The sequence below is a fragment of the Phocoena sinus genome, chromosome 8 (assembly GCF_008692025.1).
Source record: "Phocoena sinus isolate mPhoSin1 chromosome 8, mPhoSin1.pri, whole genome shotgun sequence".
In the NCBI taxonomy this organism is placed as follows: Eukaryota; Metazoa; Chordata; class Mammalia; order Artiodactyla; family Phocoenidae; genus Phocoena; species Phocoena sinus.
The window spans coordinates 26,088,716-26,113,741 of NC_045770.1; the positions used below are offsets into that span (position 1 = coordinate 26,088,716).

Sequence of the window (25,026 nt, forward strand, 5' to 3'; positions counted from 1 at the left end):
GAAGAAATTTTCCCCCGGTTCGGGGCACCAAAGGTAATAGGATCAGATAATGGTCCCGCCTTCGTCGCCCAGGTAAGTCAGGGTGTGGCCAAATACCTGGGGACTGATTGGAAATTACATTGTGCCTATAGACCCCAGAGTTCAGGACAGGTAGAGAGAATGAATAGAACTCTAAAAGAGACCCTAACTAAATTGTCCATAGAGACTGGCGGTACAGATTGGACGGTGCTCCTTCCCTTAGCCCTGTTCCGGGCTAGAAATACCCCCTCCCGCTATTATCTTACTCCATTTGAAATACTATACGGGGCCCCACCTCCTCTTTTTACGCTAAGGGAGAAATTAAGTCCTGACTGCCAGAATAACACTGACTTATGTGCTAGGCTGTTGGGACTCCAGTTGGTCCAAAAGGAGGTGTGGTCCCAGCTGGCAGAGGCTTACCGACCAGGAACACCAGCAGAGGCTCATCCCTTCCAAGTCGGAGATTCCGTGTACGTCCGTCGGCACCGAACCCAGACTCTAGAGCCTCGGTGGAAAGGACCATACATCGTCCTGCTCACCACCCCCACGGCTATAAAGGTAGACGGCATCGCTGCGTGGATCCACGCTTCACACGTGAAGGCCGCACCAGCATCTGCAACATCGGAATGGCGAGCCCAAAAGACCAGCAACCCGCTCAAGCTCAAGCTTCTGCGATCATCAGATTTATAACTTTAACTCTGTTACCCCTACTGACTGTGAGTAATTTTAGTCCTCACCTGCCCCAGCATTTAACCTGGCAGGTAATTTCCCAAACTGGAGATGTAATATGGTCTGTTAGCCATACTGCTGCTCCTTGGACCTGGTGGCCAGACCTTTTCCCCGATGTTTGTAAATTAGCCATAGGAGCTCCCAATTGGGACACAGCACACTCCCATGATCGTCAAAATGCCCCATCCATACCCGGTCGGGCCGGCCAATACGGCTGCCAAAACTCGGGTACGCGACAGAAACTTAGCAACCCTACCTTTTATGTATGCCCGGGATTTCATCGCCATAGGTCCCTAAATTATCAATGTGGGGGAAAGGAACATTTTTATTGTAAAAGCTGGGGGTGTGAAACCACAGGAGACACCTATTGGAAGCCCACCTCTGGCTGGGACTTTATTAAGGTGACAGCCAATTATACACACCCAACCAACCCCTTAACTTATAGGCCTGAATGTACTAAATGGTGCCATCCCCTTAAGATCTCTTTTAGTAAACCAGGAAAAAAGGATAAAAACTGGATAAATGGCCATTCATGGGGAATCAGGTTTTATAAAGAAGGATATAATGATGGATTACTAATGACCATCAAACTAAAAATTGAAACCCCTACTCCAGTTCCTATAAGCCCCAACCCTGAGATAGGGCACTCTTTGCTACCTTTGGTCCCTCCCACAGCGTTACCAGAGATAAGAAACCAAACTTCTGAGCCAAAAGGAATAACAATCAAGCCCAAGACCCCCCGGGACCGAATGCTCTCATTGGTCCAGGCGGCTTTTGAGGTTTTAAATGCCACAAACCCGGAGGCTACCAAATCATGTTGGCTTTGCTATGCTGCTCCTCCCCCTTATTATGATGCTATAGGATATAATTCTAATTATAATAATGTTAACACTCCAGATCAATGTCGATGGAAACAAGAAGGAAATAGTAAATTGACCCTGGCCTCAGTATTAGGAAACGGTACATGTGTAGGAACACCCCCCTCGTCCCACCGACATCTTTGTGCCAATTTAAGCCTCCCACAGGGCTCAGGGTATCTCCTCCCTCCTCCGGATGGATGGTGGGCATGTAACACAGGATTGACCCCCTGCATTTCTTTAGAGGTCCTTAAAGCTTCAACCGATTTTTGTGTGTTAGTTCAGCTGGTCCCCAGACTCATTTATCATTCAGATTCATCCTTTCTAGATGAATATGAGGGCAGAGGAAGGTTTAAGAGGGAACCCATAACACTCACCCTGGCTGTACTCCTAGGACTAGGAATGGCAGCCGGGGTAGGAACGGGTACAACAGCCCTCATCCAACAACCCCACTATTATGATGCCTTAAGGCAAGCTGTAGATGTTGACCTCCGGGCATTAGAAAGTTCCATAACTCAGTTAAAAGAATCCCTCACCTCGCTTTCAGAGGTGGTAATGCAAAACAGGAGGGGATTAGATCTGCTGTTCCTTAAGGAGGGCGGACTATGTGCTGCACTAAAAGAAGAATGCTGTTTTTATATTGATCATTCTGGGGCTATTACCAAAACAATGGACAAACTTAGGGAGCGCCTGGACAAAAGACAACAGGAAAGGGAAAATCAAAAAGGATGGTTTCAATCATGGTTTGATAAATCTCCCTGGCTTACTACTTTAGTTTCCACCTTGTTAGGGCCCCTCATTATTTTATTGTTGCTTTTAACTTTTGGACCATGCATTCTGAATCGCCTGATAGCCTTTATTAGAGAACGCATTAGTACGGTACAAGTTTTAATGCTAAGGCAACAATACCAAAACTCGCAAAAAGAAACTGAAACTCCATGATTGGAATTAGTTACAAAAAAAAAAAAAAGGGGGGGGAATGTGGGGCCGTTAGGGACTTTCCACCCCCTCACTTGTTCCCGTAAACCAATTCTTCTCCCTATCGTGCGCCACTCCTTCTCCCTATCGAAACCAATTCTTCTCCCTATCGTGCGCCACTCCTTCTCCCTATCGAAACCAATTCTTGGAGTTTTTCAGTTGACGGGGACTTGCCAGACAGCGGGTAATTTTCCAGTTGCCCGTAACAGGTATACGCCCTAACCGCCACAATGAACAGACAACTATAACGGCCAGAAGGTGGGACAAAAGTTCCTAAGCCAATGAATTCAAAAGTCACCACATTTACCCAATCATTGTGAGAATATACCCGCCCTATGAATAAATAAACCTATAAAAAGTATGTGATTCCGCTTTTAGGGGTTCCCCATCGGCCTCCTGCGTGAGGTTCAGGGAACCCCGGTGCATCGGCTCCTAATAAACCTCTTGCGTGTTGCAACGGCTCTCGACTCTTGGCGGTTCTTGGGCGAGTTGGAATCCCTCGTAGACCGCTTGGGTCTAACACGGGCTTCGGTAGGAGCGCAGGGAGAGGACTGGGGTTGGCGGCATGAACACAGCCTTCAGGGCGTTACTGCACCACGGCTAGCCGGGAGAGAGTCCGGGGAAAACTCTGGACCTGCCGAAGAGGCAAGAGACTTTTTCTTGCCTCTTTGTTTCCTGGTGCACGAGGAGAGGGGTTTAAGAGTGCTGCTTAAAGGAGCTCTAGAGACGGGTGCGAGCCGCGGCTAACATGGCAGACTGCAGAGATGGGCGTGAGACGCTAAGGTGGCTGCTGCCACCAACAAGAAGCCTATGTGCGAGCACAGGTCACTATCCACACCTCCCTTCATGGGAGCCTGTGCAGCCCGCCACTGCCAGGGTCCCGGGATCCAGGGAAAACTTCCCGAGGAGAACGCACGGCGCGCCTCAGGCTGGTGCAACGTCCTGCTGGCCTTTGCGCCGCAGGCTCGCCCCGCATTTGCACCCCTCCCTCCCCCGGCCTGAGAGAACCTGAGTCCCTGAAGCAGCTGCTCCTTTAACCCCGTCCTGTCTGAGCGAAGAACAGACGCGCTCCGGCGACCTACACACAGAGGCAGGGCCAAATCCAAAGCTGAGCCCTGGGAGCTGTGTGAACAAAGAAGAGAAAGGGAAGTCTCTCCCAGCAGCCTCAGAAGCAGCGGATTAAAGCTTCACAATCAATTTGATGTACACTGCATCTGTGGAATACCTGAATAGACAACTAATCATCCCAAATTGAGGAGGTGGACTTTGATAGCAAGATTTATTATTTTTTCCCCTTTTCCTCTTTATGTGTGTATGTTTCTGTGTGAGATTGTCTGTATAGCTTTGCTTTCACCATTTGTCCTAGGTTTCTATCCATCCGTTTTTTTATTCAGAGCCGTGTGGATGAAAGGCTCTTGGTGCTGCAGCCAGGAGTCAGTGCTACGCCTCTGAGGAGGGAGAGCCAACTTCAGGACACTGGTCCACAAGAGACCTCCCAGCTCCAAATAATATCAAACGGCGAAAATCTCCCAGAGACCTCCATCTCAACACCAGCACCCAGCTTCACTCAACGACCAGCAAGTTACAGTGAAGGACACCCTATGCCAAACAACTAGCAAGACAGGAACACAACCCCACCCATTAGCAGAGAGGCTGCCTAAAATCATAATAAGTCCACAGACACACCGAAACACACCACCAGACGTGGACCTGCCCACCAGAAAGACAAGATACAGCCTCATCCACCAGAACACAGACACTAGGCCCCTCCACCAGGAAGCCTACACAACCCACTGAACCAAATTTAGTCACTGGGGACAGACACCAAAAACAACGGGAACTACAAACCTGCAGCCTGCAAAAAGGAGACCCCAAGCACAGTAAGATAAGCAAAATGAGAAGACAGAAAAACACATAGCAGATGAAGGAGCAAGATAAAAACCCACCAGACCTAACAAATAAAGAGGAAATAGGTAGTCTACCTGAAAAAGAATTTAGAATAATGGTAGCAAAGATGATGCAAAATCTTGGAAATAGAATGGAGAAAAAGCAAGAAATATTTAACAAGGAACTAGAAGAACTAATTGAAACAAGCAATGATGAACAACTCAATAAATGAAATTAAAAATACTCTAGAAGGGATCAAGAGCAGAATGACTGAGGCAGAAGAATGGATAAGTGACCTGGAAGGTAAAATAGCGGAAATAACGACTGCAGAGCAGAATAAAGAAAAAAGAATGAAAAGAACTGAGGACTATCTCAGAGACCTCTGGGACAACATTAAATGCACCAACATTCGAATTATAGGGGTTCCAGAAGAAGAAGAGAAAAAGGGACAGAGAAAATATTTGAAGAGATTATAGTTGAAAACTTCCCTAATATGGAAAAGGAAATAGTCAAGTCCAGGAAGCACAGAGAGTCCCATACAGGATAAATCTAAGGAAAAACACGCCAAGACACATATTAATCAAACTGTCAAATATTAGATACAAAGAAAACATACTAAAAGCAGCAAGGGAAAAACAACAAATAACACACAAGGGAATCCACATAAGGTTAACAGCTGATCTCTCAGCAGAAACTCTGCAAGCCAGAAGGGACTGGCAGGACATATTTAAAGTGATGAAGGAGAAAAACCTACAACCAAGATTACCCTACACAGCAAGGATCTCATTCAGATATGATGGAGAAATTAAAACCTTTACAGACAAGCAAAAGCTGAGAGAATTCAGCACCATCAAACCAGCTTTACAACAAATGTTAAAGGATCTTCTCTAGGGAAGAAACACAAGAGAAGAAAAGACTTACAATAACAAACCCAAAATAATTAAGAAAATGGGAATAGGAACATACATATCCCTAATTACCTTAAGTGTAAATAGATTAAATGCTCCCACCAAAAAACACAGATTGGCTGAATGGATACAAAAACAAGACCCATATATATGCTGTCTACAAGAGACCCACTTCAGACTTAGAGACACATACAGACTGAAAGTGAGGGGATGGAAAAAGATATTCCAAGCAAATGGAAACCAAAAGAAAGCTGGAGGAGCAATTCTTATATCAGACAAAATAGACGTTAAAATAAAGACTATTACAAGAGACAAAAAAGGTCACTACATAATGATAAAGGGATTGATCCAAGAAGAAGATATAACAATTGTAAATATTTATGCACCCAACATAAGAGCACCTCAATACATAAGGCAAATACTAACAGCCATAAATGGAGAAATTGACAGTAACACATTCATAGTAGGGGACTTTAACACCCCACTTTCACCAATGGACAGATCATCCAAAATGAAAATGAATAAGGAAACACAAGCTTTAAATGATACATTAAACAAGATGGACCTAATTGATATTTATAGGACATTCCATCCAAAAACAACAGAATACACATTTTTCTCAAGTGGAACATTCTCCACGATAGATCATATCTTGGGTCACAAGTCAAGCCTTGGTAAATTTAAGAAAATTGAAATTGTTTCAAGTATCTTTTCCGACTGCAATGCTATGAGGCTAGATATCAATTACAGGAAAAATCTGTAAAAGATACAAACACGTGGAGGCTAAACAATACTTAATAACCAAGTGATCACTGAAGAGATCAAAGAGGAAATCAAAACATACCTAGAAATAAATGACAATGGAGACACAACGACCCAAAACCTACAGGATGCAGCAAGAGCAGTTCTAAGAGGGAAGTTTATAGCAATACAATCCTACCTCAAGAAACAGGAAACATCTTGAATAAACAACCTAACCTTGCACGTAAAGCAGTTAGAGAAAGAAGAACAAAAAACTCCCAAAATTAGCAGAAGGAAAGAAATCATAAAGATCAGATCAGAAATAAATGAAAAAGAAATGAAGGAAACGACAGCAAAGATCAATAAAACTAAAAGCTGGATCTTTGAGAAAATAAACAAAATTGATAAACTATTAACCAAACTCATCAAGAAAAAAAGGGAGAAGACTCAAATCAATAGAATTAGAAAAGAAAAAGGAGAACAATTGACACTACAGAAATACAAAACGTCAAGAGAGATTACTACAAGCAACTCTATGCCAATAAAATGGACAACCTGGAAGAAATGGACAAATTCTTAGAAATGCACAATGTGCCAAGACTGAATCAGGAAGAAATAGAAAGTATGAACAGACTAATCACAAGCACTGAAATTGAAACTGTGATTAAAATTCTTCCAACAAACAAAAGCTCAGGACCAGATGGCTTCACAGGCGAATTCTATCAAACATTTAGAGAAGAGCTAACACCTATCATTCTCAAACTCTTCCAAAATATAGCAGAGGAAGGAACACTCCCAAACTCATTCTACAAGGCCACCACCACCCTGATACCAAAACCAGACAAGGATGTCACAAAGAAAGAAAACTACAGGACAATATCACTGATGAACATAGATGCAAAAATCCTCAACAAAATACTAGCAAACAGAATCCAACAGCACATTAAAAGGATCATACACCATGATCAAGTGGGGTTTATTCCACGAATGCAAGGATTCTTCAATATACAGAAATCAATCAACGTGATACACCATATTAACAAACTGAAGGAGAAAAACCATATCATCATCTAAATAGATGCAAAGAAAGCTTTCGACAAAATTCAACACCCATTTATGATAAAAACCCTGCAGAAAATAGGCATAGAGGGAACTTTCCTCAACATAATAAAGGCCATAAATGAAAAACCCACAGCCAACATCATCCTCAATGGTGAAAAACTGAAAGCATTTCCACTAAGATCAGGAACAAGACAAGGTTGTCCACTCTCACCACTCTTATTCAACATAGCTTTGGAAGTTTTAGGCACAGGAATCAGAGAAGAAAAGGAAATAAAAGGAATCCAAATCGGAAAAGAAGAAGTAAAGCTGTCACTGTTTGCAGATGACATGATACTATACATAGAGAATCCTAAAGATGCTACCAGAAAACTACTAGAGCTAATCAATGAATTTGGTAAAGTAGCAGGATACAAAATTAATGCACAGAAATCTCTGGCATTCCTATATACTAATGATGAAAAATCTGAAAGTGAAATCAAGAAAACATTCCCATTTACCACTGCAACAAAAAGAATAAAATATCTAGGAATAAACCTACCTAAGGAGACAAAAGACCTGTATGCAGATAATTATAAGACACTGATGAAAGAAATTAAAGATGATACAAATAGATGGAGAGATATATCATGTTCTTGGATTGGAAAAATCAACATTGTGAAAGTGACTCTACTACCCAAAGCAATCTACAGATTCGATGCAATCCCTATCAAACTACCACTGGCATTTTTCACAGAACTAGAATAAAAAATTTCACAATTTGTATGGAAACACAAAAGACCCTGAATAGCCAAGGCAATGTTGAGAACGAAAAATGGAGCTGGAGGAATAAGGCTCCCTGACTTCAGACTATACTACAAAGCTACAGTAATTAAGACAGTATGGTACTGGAACAAAAACAAAAATATAGATCAATGGAACCGGATAGAAAGCCCAGAGATAAACCCACACACATATGTTCACCTTATCTTTGATAAAGGAGGCAGGAATGTACAGTGGAGAAAGGACAGCCTCTTCAGTAAGTGGTGCTGGGAAAACTGGACTGGGACATGTAAAAGTATGAGAGTAGACCACTCCGTAACACCATACACAAAAATAAGCTCAAAATGGATTAAAGACCTAAATGTAAGGCCAGAAACTATCAAACTATTAGAGGAAAACATAGGCAGTGCACTCTGACATAAATCACAGCAAGATCCTTTTTGACCCACCTCCTAGAGAAATGGAAATAAAAACAAAAATAAACAAACAGGACCTAATGAAATTTCAAGGCTTTTGCACAGCAAAGGAAACCATAAACAAGACCAAAAGACAACCCTCAGAATGCGAGAAAATATTTGCAAATGGAGCAAGTGACACAGGATTAATCTCCAAAATTTACAAGCAGCTCATGCAGCTCAATAACAAAAAAACAAACAACCCAATCCAAAAATGGGCATACGACCTAAGTAGACATTTCTCCAAAGATATACAGACTGCCAACAAACAGATGAAAGAATGCTCATCATCGTTAATCATTAGAGAAGTGCAAATCAAAACTACAATGAGATATCATCTCACACCAGTCAAAATGGCCATCATCTAGAAACAATAACAAATCTAGAAAGAATAAATGCTGGAGAGGGTGTGGAGAAAAGGAAACACTCTTGCACTGCTGGTGGGAATGTGAATTGGTACAGCCAGTATGGATAACAGTATGGAGGTTCCTTAAAAAACTACAAATAGAACTACCATACGACCCAGCGATCCCACTACTGGGCATATACCCTGAGAAAACCATAATTCAAAAAGAGTCATGTACCAAAATGTTCACTGCAGCTCTATTTACAATAGCCAGGAGATGGAAACAACCTAAGTGTCCATCATCAGATGAATGGATAAAGAAGATGTGGCACATATATACAATGGAATATTACTCAGCCATAAAAAGAAATGAAATTGAGCTATTTGTAATGAGGTGGATGGACCTAGAGTCTGTCATACAGAGTGAAGTAAGTCAGAAAGAGAAAGACAAATACTGTATGCTAACACATATATATGGAATTTAAGAAAAAAAAATGTCATGAAGAACCTAGGGGTAAGACAGGAATAAAGACACAGACCTACTAGTGAATGGACTTGAGGACATGGGGTGGGGGAAGGGTAAGCTGGGACAAAGTGAGAGAGTGGCATGGACATATATACACTACCAAACGTAAGGTAGATAGCTAGTGGGAAGCAGCTGCATAGCACAGGGAGATCAGCCCGGTGCTTTGTGACCAACTGGATGGGTGAACTAGGGAGGGTCGGAGGGAGGGAGACACAAGAGGGAGGAGATATGGGAACATATGTATATGTATAACTGATTCACTTCATTATAAAGCAGAAACTAACACATCATTGTAAAGCAATTATACTCCAATAAAGTTGTAAAAAGAAAAAGTTGAGGAAGAATTCATGTGAAATCTCAATAAAATTGTCTTGGGAAAAAAGACCACTTTCTTGACAAGTTACTGAATATTATGCAACTCCTCTGCAATGAACATTCAGACCTGTTTTTCTTGTATATATCCATGAACTTCACACTACACTGCAAGGAAATCAAAAGACCCAGAGAAAGTAAACAAAATAGACATAAAAAGAGAAGCTTATACTCACACAAATAAAACCATAAATCAACAGAGAATCAGAATGAATTACAAATATGTCAATCTCTACTAACAACCAAGAATCCACTATGGAAGAAAAAATCAGCACATCCCCAACACACACATAAAATACTTTATGTACCTACTAAGGACATAGAGTTTTTTAAAAGAAGGATAATGAGGTTTCTTCAGAATAAAAATAATGTTAAAATAAATCAAGATTGTTCACTTCATGCTCAGAAACATAATTATCATTTTAAAAAGACACTGGAAAGTTTGTTAACCTTGTAAAAAGTGACCTGCTTTGAAATTACTCTTATACTCAAGTTCTCTTCACAACTCCATCCACATAATTATCAAATCCTAAGCTAAGAGTGACCTCAAGAGGTCATCTGGTTCATTCCCCAGCTACTCTCAAATAGTCTCAGATAAAACGCTATGTGGTGATTTAGAAAAGAAAACACTTCAAAGTTGAATATACAACAACCATTTAGAAAAGAAAACACTTCAAAGTTGAATATACAACAACCATTCCAAGAATTTGTTATGTTTCTTACTGTCTCTATTGGTTATTTTAAAATATTAAAATCCTCCAGGTACTTATTTTAGGTATATATCCAGGTTTTAAAAAACAACCTTACAATAGGTACTAGATGGCTTACCAGCAAAAATACTGCATATATAGTGGTTATCATGGAGCTCACATATGTTGATGTATATCTATATCTATCATTTTAAACTGATAGTCATTTAAGTTCAAACACATTCTAAAAGATCTATATTTTTTAATTTCCCCTTCATGCTTTCTATTTTTGATGTCATATTTTACATCTTTATGCCTATCCCTTACCTGTTCATTGTAGTTATATTTAATTTTAAAATCTTTGTCTTTTAACCTTTCTAATTGTTCATTTAAGTGGTTGATCCACTGCTTTTACTTGCCTTTAACAGTGAGGTTTTTCCCGTCCTGTATTTTCTTATTTCTTGTTTTGGTCCTTTCTTTTTCACCTGAAGAAGACCCCTTAACATTTGTTGTAAGGTCACTTTAGTACTGATGAACTCTTTAGTTTTTTCCTTTTAGCACTTTAAATATATCATGCTACTCCCTTTTGGCCTGCAAAGTTTCTGCTGAAAAACCAGCAGATAGCCTTATGGAAATTCCCTTGTTGTAACTGTTTTTTGTTGTTGACTTTAAAATTCTCTCTTTACCTTTATTTTTTCCCATTTTAGTTATTATATGTCTTGGTGTGGTTCTCTTTGGGTTCATCTTCTTTGGGACTCCCTGTGATTCCTATACCTGGATATCTATTTCCTTCTTCAGGTTCAGCCAAAATTTCATCAAATACATTTTCTATCCCTTTCTCTCTCTCTTCTCTTTCTGTGATCCCTACAATGCAAATTTAGAATGCCTGATGTTGTCCCAGAGGTCCCTTAAGCTAGGCTCATTTAAAAAAAATTTTTATTTTCCCTGTTCTGATTGGGTGATTTTCACTATATTCCAGGTTGCTTATGCATTCTTCTATATCACCTAATCTGTGGCTAATTCCTTCTAGTGTATTTTTCATTTCAGTTATTACATTCTTCAGCTCTGATTGGTACTTTTTAATATTTTCTAGTTCTTTGTTCAAATTCCCACTCTGTTCATTTATTTTTTTCCCCAACTTGAGTTAGCATTCTTATTACTATTGCTCTGAACTCCTTATCAGGTAAATTATTTATCTCTGTTTCAGTAGGGTTTTATTCATTTTTCTTTTCTTGTTTTTTCATTTGAAACATATTCCTTTGTCTGCATGACAGTAGGTGAAAGAGTTACCTATCCTGGTCTCGAAGATATGTCCTTGTGTGGGAGCATCCCAATGCAGTCTGTGTGTGCACAGTGGTTCCAGTGGGAGCTCAATCTGAAGTAAGCCCAGGGTGCCCTGACAGCCACTGCCTTGGTGGGAGGTAGAGCCAGAGCCATGTTTGAGCTGGGGCTTCTCCTATGCTCAGTGGCAGTCACTGCCCTACTGGGGGTGGGATCCAGGCCCAAGAGCTGAAGCAGGAGCCCTGAGGGACCTGCACTTCTCCCAGGTGTGATGGCAGTCTCTACCTTAATTGTGAGCATGGTCAGGGACTGAGGGCTTGGGGCTGCACTTTGAAGTGGTTCCACTTTTTTCTTGATGTGTGTACTTTGGTAAGAGGCTAGATCAGGGCTGGAGGAGTTGGAGTCACACAACTGAGCTGGTTCCACTCCTTCCCAAGTGTGTGCACCGACATGCACAGAAGAAATGGCAGTCTCCACCCTGGGGCTGATTCCTCTCCCTCCCAAGTATGTTGCTCCCATCCTAATCAGAGGCAGGGCCAGGGTTCAACCAAGCCCTGTTCCCTCCAAGTGTGTGCACTCTTGTTGGCAATTGCAGCCTTGACCTTAGCAGGGAGCAACAGCAGAGCAGTAGGGGCTAGAGTAGGAGTCCAGTGCAAACTTGGGGGCACACTGGGGTGGTCTTGGCAAGCCAGCCAGAGCATCATGAAGATTTCAATCTGCTGCCTCCACCCTGGGACTGTGAGCAAGTCTGTGTGCAAGCTCCTCAAGAGCAGAGTTTCCATTTATTACAGCACTCAGGTAAGCCCCACTGGTTTTCTAACCCAGACAGGCTCATCTTCCTCTTGCTGGACCACAGGGATGGAATGCCTAATGTGTGGATTGAATGCTCCGCTCCCCAAGGAATATCCTGAACATGTGATATTTCTCTCCTCTCTAGGTCACTCTCTAGGGGTGTCAGTCCCAATTAGATCGCTTCTCCTCCCCTCCTATCAAACTCTGTGTGGTTCTTTCTTTACAGTCTAGGTTGCAGAAGAGCTGTTCTGCTAGTCTTTAGGTCACCTTTAGTGAGACTTGCTTTATATGTAGTTGTAGTCTTGATGTGTTTGTGAGGGGAGGTGGGTTCAGCAACGTGCTACTCCACCATTTTGATTCCACCCCTCCCCTAAAATATTTTCAATTGCCATTAAAATCATGTTCTAAAAGAATATTCAATGGCATTGGAAATTATGATATGAGAAGTGAAAAACTTAGGCACAAAAGATGTATGTACATTAGATACCTTTTTCTATAAGATCATGAATTAGACATTTGTGGGGGCGTTGTTTTGTTTTTTAATATATTGTCTGTCCCAATTCACCAGCAAGGGAAAAGAAAAAGACCACAGGCAAATTGTAAAATTATTTGTCTAGTTCTGTGAACAATGCCATTGGTATTTTGATAGGGATTGCACTGAATCTATAGATTGCCTTGGGTGGTAGGGTCATTTTAACAAAATTGATTCTCCCAGTCCAAGAACACGGTATATCTTTCCATCTTTTTGTTTTATCTTCAATTTCTTGCATCAGTGCCTTATAGCTTTCAGAGTACAGCTCTTTTGCCATCTTAGTTAGATTTATTCCTAGGTATTTTATTCTTTTTGAAGTGATGGTAAATGGGATTGTTTCCATAATTTCTCTTTCTGATAGTTCGTTGTTAGTTTATAGAGATGCAACAGATTTCTGTACATTAATTTTGTATTCTGCAACTTTACTGAGTTCATTGATGAGATCTAGTAGTTTTCTGGTGGTGTGTTTCGGATCTTTCTATGTATAGTATCATGTCATCTGCAAACAGTGACAGTTTTACTTCTTCCTTTCCAATTTGGATTCTTTTAATTTATTTTTCTTCTCTGACTGTTACGGCTTGGATTTCCAAAACTATGTTGAATAAAAGTGGTGACTCTGGACATTCTTGTCTTATTCCTGATCTTAGAGGAAACGCTCTCAGCTTTTCCCCATTGAGTATGATGTCAGCTGTGGGTTTGCCATATATGGCTATTATTATGTTGAGGTATGTTCCCTGTATGCCAGCTTTCTGGAGAGTTTTTATCATAAATGGATGTTGGATTTTATCAAAAGCTTTTTCTGTATCATATGGTTTTTATTCTTCAATTTGTTAATGTGGTATGTCACAGTGATTTGTGAATACTGAAAAATCCTTGCATCCCTGGGTTAAATCTCACGTGATCATGGTGAATGATCTTTTTAATGTATTGTTGGATTCATTTTGATAGTATTTGTTGAGGATTTTTGCATCTATGTTCATCAGTGATAATGACCTGTAAGTTTCTTTTTTGTGATATCTTTGGTTTTGGTATCAGGGTGATGTTGGCTTCATACAATCAGTTTGGAAGCATTCCTTCCTCTGTAATTTTTTGGAATAGTTTCAGAAGGATAAATGGTAGAATTCACCTGTGAAGCCATCTGGTTCTAGACTTTTGTTTGTTGGGAATTTTAAAATTACTGACTCAATTTCATTACTGGTAATTGGTCTGTTCATCTTTTCTATTTTTTCTTAGTTCAGTCTTGGGAGATTGTACCTTTGAAACACTCTGAATAGCCAAAACAATCTTGAGAAAGAAAAACAAACCTGGAGGAATCATGCTCCCTGACTTCAGATTATATTACAAAGCTACAGTCATTAAAACAGTATGATACTGGCATAAAAACAGACATATAGATCAATGGACCAGAATAGACAGCCCAGAAATAAACCCACATACTTAATGGTAAACTAATCTATGACAAAGGGGGCAAGAATATACAATGAAGAAAAGACAGTCTTTTCAATAAGTAGTGCTGGAAAAACTGGATAGCTACATGTAAAAGAATGAAATTAGAACATTCTCTAATACCATACAAAAATAAAACTCAAAATGGATTAAAACCTAAATTTAAGACTGGATACTATAAAACTCCTAGAGGAAAATACATGCAGAACACTGACTGACATGAATCACAGGAATATTTTTTTGGATCAGTCTCCTAGAGTAAATGAAATAAAAGCAAAAATAAACAAATAGGACCTAAGTAAATTTAACAGCTTTTGAACAGCAAAGAAAATCATCAACAAAATGAAAAGACAAACTCCTAAATGAGAGAAAATTTTTGCAAATGATATGACCAATAAGGGATTAATATCCAACATATATACACAGCTCATACAACTCAGTATCAAGAAACCAAAAAACCCAATTAAAAAAAAGACAGAAGAACTGAATAGATATTTTTCCAAAGAGGAAATGAAGATGGCCAACAGGCATATGAAAAGATGCTCAACATCGCTAATCATCAGGGAAATGCAAATCAAAACCAAAACCACAATGAAACGTCACCTCACACCTTCAGAACAGCTATCGTTAAAAAGAAAACAAATAACAAATGCTGGCAAGGATGTGAAGAAAAGGGAACCCTCCTATACTGTTGGTGGGAATGTAAAATGGTGCAGCCACTGAGGAAAACAGTATGGAGGTTTCTCAGAAAACTACAAATAGAACTACCATATGACCCAGCAATTCCTCTCTTGAGTATATATATCAGAAAAAAACCCAAAACACTCATTTGAAAAGATATATGCACCCCAATGTTCATAGCAGCATTATTTACAATAGCCAAGATATGGAAACAACCTAAGTGTCCATTAACAGATGAATGGATAAACAAGATGTGGTGTATATATGTATATATGGAATACTACTCAGTCATAAAAAAGAACAAATTTTTGCCATTTGCAGCAACATAGATGGACTTGGAAGGCATTATGCTAAGTGAAATAAGTCAGACAGAGAAAGACTGTATGATATCACTTATATGTGGAATCTAAAGAATACAACAAACTAGTGAATAGAAGAAAAAAGAAGCAGACACACAGATACAGAGAACAAACTAGTGGTTAGCAGTACCAATGGTGGGGGGCAATACAGGGGCGGGGAAGTTGGAGGTACAAACTACTGAGTGTAAGATAGGCTGAAGGATGTTTTGTACAACACAGGGAATATAGCCAATATTTTGTAATATCTGTAAATGGAAAGTAACCTTTAAAAATTGTATTACTTTTTTTTTAATTTTTAAAAAAGACAATAGACAATGGTTTTACTTTTGAAATAAAACTACCTCCAATAATACAATGACATTTCAACCTTTGGCCTGGGATATAATAAATAAAATAGTGAATTCTATCAGTCACATGTATCAGGTCTGGCTTTCCAAAACAAAAAATGGGAGAGAAATATTCTAGAGACATCTGCTAGAGGAGGGGTCAGCAAAATTTTAAAAACTTAAAAAACAATTTTAAAACCTATAATAAAATTGTAATTTAAATAAAATAATTTGGGCTTTGCAGATCACAAAATTTCTATTGCAACTCTCAACTCTGTCCTTGTAGCATGAAAGCAGCCAAAAACAGTACCTCTGAAACTTAAAACCTTTGGCACAGCAAAGGAAACCATAAACAAGATGAAAAGACGACCCTCAGAATGCAAGAAAATATTTGCAAATGAAGCAATTCACAAAGGATTAATCCCAAAATTTACAAGCAACTCATGCAGCTCAATATCAAAAAAACAAACAACCCAATCCAAAAATGGGCATAAGACCTAGACATTTCTCCAAAGAAGATATACAGATTGCCAACAAACACATGAAAGAATGCTCAACATCACTAATCATTAGAGAAATGCAAATCAAAACTAAAATGAGGTATCATCTCACACCAGTCAGAAAGGCCATCATCAAAAAATCTACAAACAATAAATGCTGGAGAGGGTGTGGAGAAAAGGGAACCCTCTTGCACTGTTGGTGGGAATGTAAATTGATACAGCCACTATGGAGAACAGTATGGTGCTTCCTTAAAAAACTAAAAATAGAACTACCATTCGACACAGCAATCCCACTACTGAGCATATACCCTGAGAGAGCCACAATTCAAAAAGAGTCATGTACCACAATGTTCATTGCAGCTCTATTTACAATAGTCAGGACATGGAAGCAACCTAAGTGTCCATCGACCGATGAATGGAAAATGAATGGCACATATATACAATGGAATATTACTCAGCCACAAAAAGAAACGAAATTGAGTTATTTGTAGTGAGGTGGATGGACCTAGAGTCTGTCCTACAGATTGAAATAAGTCAGAAAGAGAAAAACAAATACCATATGCTAACACATATGTATGGAATCTAAAAAAAAAAAAAGGTTATGAAGAACCTAGCAGCAGGACAGGAATATAGACATAGAGAATGGACTTGAGGACACGGGGGCAGCAGGGGGGGAGGGTAAGCTGGGAAGAAGTGAGAGAGTGGCATGGACTTATATATACTACCAAATGTAAAATAGCTAGTGGGAAGCAGCCACATAGCACAGGGAGATCAGCACAGTGGTTTGTGACCACCTAGATGGGTGGGATAGGGAGGTTGGGAGGGAGACACAGAGGGAGGAGATATGGGGATATATGCATATGTATAGCTGATTCACTTTGTTATAAAGCAGAAACTAACACACTATTGTAAAGCAATTATACTCCAATAAAGATGTTAAGAAAAAAAAAAAAGGGATTTAGCTGTATTACTATAAAACTTCATTTACAGAAACAGGCAGCAGGCTGGATTTAGCACACAGAGTGCAGTTCCCAACTCCTGCACTAGAATATTAGCTACATAAAGCCTTTGTTTTGTTCCATTATGTATAAAAAGCATCTAGAACAGTGCCTGGTAAATAGCAGGCACTCAATAAACATTCATATAATACTCTTTGAAAAGAAAAAGGAATCCACAGTTCTATTATATATCTATTCCATTTAATGTGTATTTCTAGAAAAGAGGGAGGTCATTACCGAAGTACTCAACCTAAGGGTAACTTGTATCTAAAATCTGATCTGCAAATCAAGATTAAACTATGAAGCATGGTTAGTAAAGTCTCTAAAAGAATAATGTACCCATCATCTAACTCAACTACTGTTTTAAAGGACCATAACAGTAAACCTTTGTATAAGTAAAAAAAAAAAAAAAAAAAAAAAAAAAAAAAGAGAGAGAGTTCCATGTTCAAAATAGAGCCTTTAGGAAAATGTTTTTCTCATTATAATTTCAGTAACAAGAAGGCATCTCTCCTCACTTGTCCCAGAGGCTGAGAATCCCATTAAGAGGAACTTTCATGGCAGAGTCTTATGGTTATCATAAACAATCATAGGGACTACAGTGGCAGAGCACCAAAAGATCAGGAATAAACATTCAAATAAGCAATTAAAGAAATAAGGATTTGCTAGACCAGGTAGGATGAAAATAATTTCTTCTTTATTTATGGAATTATATTTCCTTCACCTTTGATCACTCAGCCAAATGGTCTCTTTCTCAAATAAGATATGGAAATTACAAAGATCCTTAATAGTAGGGTTATTTCTTATATTAAAAAAAAATAATACTTACAGACTTTCTGATATCTTTTGAAGAGAGATCAATTAATTTCTTGTTCATAGACCATTCTTCATCAGTTTCCATTATGGCTTTCTAAGAAACAGCCATTTGTCAATTAAAAAATAATACACAAGTAAATACAAAGAGTTTAAAAGTAAAGTAATACGGTGAATTAATTATAAGGTTTAATATACATGTTAGGTTATTAGTTTGAATGAATTAAGCCTTTAATTTCTGTTATTTAAAATTGGAATTTCTTGATTTCATACAAGTCTTATCTTTAGCCAAAATAATACTATTTTACTCATTCTTAACTCTTGTACTAACTTTATCTCACCTTTACATGACAAAAACAATCCTTAGTAAGACCAAGCAATTTAATATTGAATGGAATTTGTGAACATAAAGTTCACAAATTCCTTACTCCATTCATAGACATCTACTCAAATAAATTCATTTTGTTTTATCGTTCTTCTTCTGTATATAAGAACAGTAATTTATGTGCTTTCTGGCAACCAAATACTTGAGCTATTTCTGGCCATAGAAAAAAGGAGTAAAAATGCATGGGAAAAAATACATAGACATGGAATTATAAGACTTTCTAAGCTAATCAACATGACTAGTATTTATGGTAAAGAAATATTTAATAGAAAGAAAAGCCATGGTGATAATTATAAAATAATCTCATTTTTATACATCATTACTAATGAAATAAATTTTAAAGGTGAAATTAACATTCAAGTAAGCATAGTTTAAATACATCAGGTATACTGCTGCTCCCTATTTAAAAGACATGGATTGCTTGTGTTGACATTATAACGTAGCACATTCAATATAAAATTGAAGCTAAATCAAATAAGTACATTTTTAACGATCATATAAAAGATACAATATAAAAGAAAAGTAGCATACCATTCTGCTAAGAGATGACATTTCTGTCACCCACCATAAGCAACAGTAGCTGCTCTATGTTGTGCCCTATGTACTTCAATACCTATAGTCACAATCTCCTAGGGCTCACTGAGGAAGTACAAGAGAAAAAAAAAAATTGAAGAAAAGCATAATAATCTCTTTCTCAATTGATTCTGTTTAATACAGGACTGACATGGGTTTGGGAATTATCTGGCTTGTTTTCCTATACTTTACTAGCATGACTTCAAAGCAAATCAGATGGTTTTTAAAAATTTCTATAGGAAAAGCTGATTTTCACCACCTCATCAACCTTAACAGGTTTAATAATCCTTTTTTAAAATAATTCTTTTTATTGGGACTTACAGTCCATATTAATTAAAATTTACCATCTTTTATTGTCTAAATGTTGCATTTGCAAGTTTCTATACCACCTCATAAAATATTATCTTCTTCTTTAATTGTACACGTTACTATTTCATATATGGTTCTACATTTACAAATTTATATTAGTCTATAAATTACACTGCACTCAGGCCAGTATCAAACAAACGCTATTTAGTTAAACCTGCTTGAACATTATAATGACACAATTGCTTAAGAACTCTAATCATTTATTACAATGTCCAAAGATGTATGTCAAGGTTAGATTTTAGTTTCTTTTTCAAAGAGCATGATGAGGTATTAAATACTAAAACTTGCAGCAATAACTTGTCTCTGCAATTGTAATTTTTTTTTTTAGCAATTGTAATTTGTACTGTTTGCATGTAACTATGTTTGGCCCTAAGGAATTTAAATTATAAATTTCTAGAGTCATGACTACAATTTTGACTTGAAAGTATTTCAAGGTAGAACTTGATTTTTCATTTGAGAAATGAAAAATTAAAATTATAAATTACCATTTGATAGTATATTCATACTTATAAGTAAGCATGCTTTTTAAAGGTTAAAATCTCAAACTTCTTCTACAGAAATTTATATAGCAGAATTTTTGTGCTTTACTTCATTTCTTTATATGATATAAAATTTCATAAGTACATAGGAGAAAAAATATCAGAATAAAGATAACTATTCATAAAACCATAATACAGCAAAAAATAAGTATGCCTGTAAAGACTATCCATAAATACCTTAAAATAGATGGGAGCCATATCACCCACTTCCTTTGGGAGAGGAATGCATTCATAAACCATATGATACTGTTTCTTCATGCTCATATTCGTTTCTAAAAAGATACAGTCCAATCCTTTATCTTCAAACATCTTTGCCAATGATTTTCTAAACATCTGAAGAGAGGAAATGGCTAGGTAAATAACACACTGAGAGGAGATTCAAAATATGAGAACAATAAAAAGTATAATAAATTCTTTTAAAATTAAAAAAAATAGTAAACAATGTTTGAACTCTACAATGTTACCTTATAGTTACTTTACTTTCTAAATCTACCACATAATTTCACATAGTTAAGCAATGTGTTTTTTATAACGGAAACGCACTCTGCTCAGTATTATGTATATATTGGAAACAGTGCCAGTAAACTAAAATAAGAAAAGGAAGAGATAAAAATCAAATTTAGGTGGTAAAATATATAGAACTGACAGTAAAATCATAGGAAAACATCCAAAAACCAAAAAAAGGTACTCTGAGCAGGTAGGCATCCTTAAATTCAGTAATAGACATGCAGAATTCACTTCCAATTGTTTTTCTATCCTCAAAGTAACTTCATTTGCTGGTTCCCTTCATATGTCTTCTGATCCTTCACTTGCAAATTTTCACTCAGCATAATTCCCTAGAGATTCAACCAGTTTGTTGTTGAGACCCTGCCTAGTTACTGCCATGTGGAGATAGAAGTTCAGGTTTTCCATTCAAGCCTCTGTTGACACCCAAAAATAAGAAAGCCTACAAATTACTGCTGGGTAGGGGTTGGGAGTTCTGGGTTCCAACCAGGTCTCCTCTGATCACTTATTATTGATCACTCATCACTATTCTATTTTCCACTCATTTTATAAAATAAGAACAAGTAGGAAAAAAAATCGAATAATTATAATTTGAGGTAAAGTAAAAAGGTACCTAGTAAGCAACAGATACAGGATTCGCTCTACATTTCTAACCACAGCTATATATATAAGCTCAGCATTTTTTAAAATAAAAAAAATAGTAAACAATGTTTAAACTCTACAATGTTACCTTATAGTTACTTTACTTTCTAAATCTACCACATAATTTCACATAGTTAAGCAACATATTTTTTTTAACTGAAACTCACTCTGCTCAGTATTATGTATATATTGGAAACAGTTCCAGTAAACTAAAATAAGAAAAGGAAGAGATAAAATCACATTTAGGTGGTAAAATTTAGGTTTAACTGTTGGATGACTGTTCTAGAGTCTATCTGGATAAGAGTGAAGAAGACAGACTTAAGATATCATGGATTATAAATGAAAACTCAAAAGTACTAAATTAGTAGTGATACAAGAATAGTTCAATATTATAAAATATATAAACATCATACTTATAGCCTCAAGGACACATACACACTTTTAAGTACTTCATATATATATATATATATATATATATATAAAATACTTTAATTTAAAAATATGAGTTTAATGGTATAATTTGAGGTTATCAACTCCATTAAAGCAGGATTTCCCCAAGTTCAATACAACAAATACACTATACATAGTTAAATAATATGCATTCTTTAAAATTTATATGAAAACTAAACAATGAAGAAAGTGTTTTAGTTCATTATCATAAGATACCAAAACTATTTTATGCTTCACAGAGATGTAGAGATCTCATGTTACAGGGGCAAAATAAAATTCCCGTATTACTAGTAGAAAACACTTCATCCTTCAGGTAATCACTATTTTCCACGTTTCTAAACTATGATTACTCACCTAATTGCAATTCCTCATTTAGTTAACACATCTGGACTTATATTCCTTACAATATATTTAAGTAATCTATACTAGAGTGTTACGATTCTTACACATTACAAACCACATTACAAAAAACTCAGATAAACACACGTAAAGGAATTTAAAATAAATATTAAAGTATTTTCATTAAAGATACCAAAGCTATTTAGGGCTGATGATATAATATTAATACTATAATTTATTCAAATTTTCTAAACAGAACATGTCTAAAGATAAGATTATCCAAAGATAAATGTTATGCGATAGTACAGAACATACACATTTGATTCTACAACCTTCATGAAGTGACCCCTCAAAAACGACATTAAGATAATTTTCAAAACAGCATAAAGCTATTAGAACAAAGAAAATATGCTAAAAATCAGATCACCCCATATTATCTGACTTAAACACTAGAAAGCTGGTTCACAGTTGAGTGATATAGGAGGAGGCAGTTTAGCAGGGATGGTAAAGAAGAAACCCATGCTACACTGCAGAATCCTCAAAAGGCTCAGGAATTGGCAGCACCAAGGAATTATGGAATTAGAGGTGAAGTTGTAATGAAAAACAGATGGCACAGATGAAAGTCTTTTGAAAAAAAATAACTAACACACCAGATCCCCTCCTCCACACCAGCAGAACACTATAGGATAAACTTCTGGAGAAGGCAAACAACAAAGTTGCTGGGCTAGGAAAACCAGACACAGTTGAGAGTATACAGTCTGAAAACAGGGGCATCATAAAAAATGTTACTTAGTGTTCTTAAATGTTTGACATTCTGCCACACCAGCGTTCTTTCCCAACTCAGCTCCCAGAACACTGGAAAGCAGACATAGATGCTCTAGGCAAGAGACTGAAAGAGTGTTTTCTGGAGAGTCTGACTAGCCCCAAGAAAAAGACCCAATGGTACTAACACTGCAAGTTTTCCACTGAAATGGCCCCACACTGAAGCCCACTGTAGATAAGCATCAACGACCCCACCACCATACCGCTAATTTGAGATATTTAAAAAGTGGACTTACAGTATCTGACTATAACGTATGTTCAAGTTCATTTGTCAAACTGATAAGAATAAACTTAAAGGGGAACAAATTTCACTATATATTTAGTAAAACTAAAAATTTAGATATTATCATTAGAAATCTGTGATTATTCCCACATGCTCTGCTGAATATCTTTGTATATTCTACTAAATACAAGGTCTAAAATTAAATTTAAATGTTACTAGAGGATGGTGATAAAAATTACTTGAAGGAAGTGGTCCCTGAATTTGCAAACATAATTTTTTGCTAAGTCAAGTCATTTTAAACATATATTCTCTAAAAGAGGTGAATGACCATAAGGGTATTAACCAGGGCATAATTAATTTGAGTTTTTGTACATATTTGAAAGTAAAAACAAAAATAAAAAAAAGTACATTTCTTTAAATAAGCTAGAATTCAGATATTTTCTTCATTCACTATCATAGAGTAATTTACACCTTCTAACAACTTCTTTCTATCACAAAAGAGAGCTATAATGCCATTATTTACATAAAACATTTTGGCTTTTCCTCCCTCACTCAATTTTCTATAATGCATCTGGCTTACAAAATCTGCTAAACCATAATGTAACCTATACTAGTATATACCACACCTTTGGGCAGAATTAATGAGTGATTTTATCTCTGCATTTCTCATAACACCTGCATTATCATACACTCATGCACTCAGTATCTATTGAACTGAATAAATTTCTTCTTTATCCAACTCGGTGTTTTTCATCAAGTAACTTAATTTCTTCTTTTTTTTTTTTGGCGGTACGCGGGCCTCTCACTGCCATGGCCTCTCCCGCCGCGGAGCACAGGCTCCAGACGCGCAGGCCCAGCGGCCATGGCTCACGGGCCCAGCCGCCGCACGGCACGTGGTATCCTCCCGGACCGGGGCACGAACCCGCGCCCCCACATCGGCATGCGGACTCCCAACCATTGCGCCACCAGGGAAGCCCAAGTAACTTAATTTCTTACAAAAACATATAACATACATACTAGATTCCTGTATAACTTAAAATCTTTTTGGCACTTTATTTTTGCTCTAAGTTAAATCAGTTTTACATGTATACATTTTTAGAAAGCATTCCAGAAAAGTCCCCAAATAATTCTCAAAACCAAATCTGCCACACTTTCCACTTTAAATTATTTACTGCACTGGAATCCACTATTAGAAAAAGAAAAATTTTTTTCACATCAAATACACTTATCCACACTTTTACCCTTGCTGGGCCATAGATGCATTAAAACAGTCTGCCCTTTAACTTTCACAGCATAAACTAAAAGATTTCAGGGAGTTAAAAGACGGAATTTCATGAAATACAGTCAAAATGTCTCCTCTCTTGGTATCTTTATCAGCATGATACAAAGACTAGTATTAGTCTCTTTAGAAGTCTTAAAATTTTCGTGTTTTCTAACTAGGGGTTCCTATAACCCCTATTCACCCTATTCACTTGTCAGTCATCAGAAAAACAGGACCTGCCTCCCTTCCTTCCTTCCTTCTCTCTCTCTCTCTCTCTCTTTTTCTCCCTTCCTTCCTCCCTTCCTCCCTCCCTCCCTCCCTCCCTCCCTTTCTCTCTCTCTCTCTCTATTTTGGTCATTATAAGGTCTTGCAATTCAGCAGCAATTTCACCCATGTTGTGCCTTTCAATTTCTTGAAGAATCAGACACAGACACAGACATTCATTCACACACACACACACACACACACAATCCCTGAATCCAAAAGGCTATAAGGGAAAAGTATGGAAATTAAAGCTGGTAACAAAATCACGACAAAACATAGCAGCAGAAAAGGTCAATGCCATTATAGGAAAATATGACAATTGCTAAATGTAAACCACTAAGTTCCAAAAATTATTTTTTATTATCTGAAAACATCTTTCCTTTGGCTGTAATTTATTAGCTTACTGTGGTAAGAATGATTATTTCATGTTCCACGAAAGCAAATATTAGAAATCTTACATTGATTTCTTTTAAAGTAAAAATAATTATTAACTTGATCATAGTTTATTTAGTAGACAAAAGCTTTCAGTTGTATACCTGGAACTAATATATTATATGACAATTATACCTCAATAAAAATTTTTATTTAAAGCTTTCAATAAAG

General features: G+C 37.3%; 1 protein-coding gene across 2 annotated transcripts in view; it reads right to left on the reverse strand.

The window, feature by feature from the left end:
- The window catches only part of CWF19L2 (CWF19 like cell cycle control factor 2), a 250,268-nt gene that overhangs the window by 29,903 nt on the left and 195,339 nt on the right, over nucleotides 1-25,026 (reverse strand). For both annotated transcript variants that reach the window (XM_032640618.1, XM_032640619.1), the window contains exons 15-16: nucleotides 20,096-20,251; nucleotides 18,069-18,149 (exon numbers count right to left, since the gene is read on the reverse strand). In XM_032640618.1, the coding sequence (XP_032496509.1) occupies nucleotides 18,069-18,149; nucleotides 20,096-20,251 (237 nt within the window). The remainder of the gene's footprint in view (nucleotides 1-18,068; nucleotides 18,150-20,095; nucleotides 20,252-25,026) is intronic.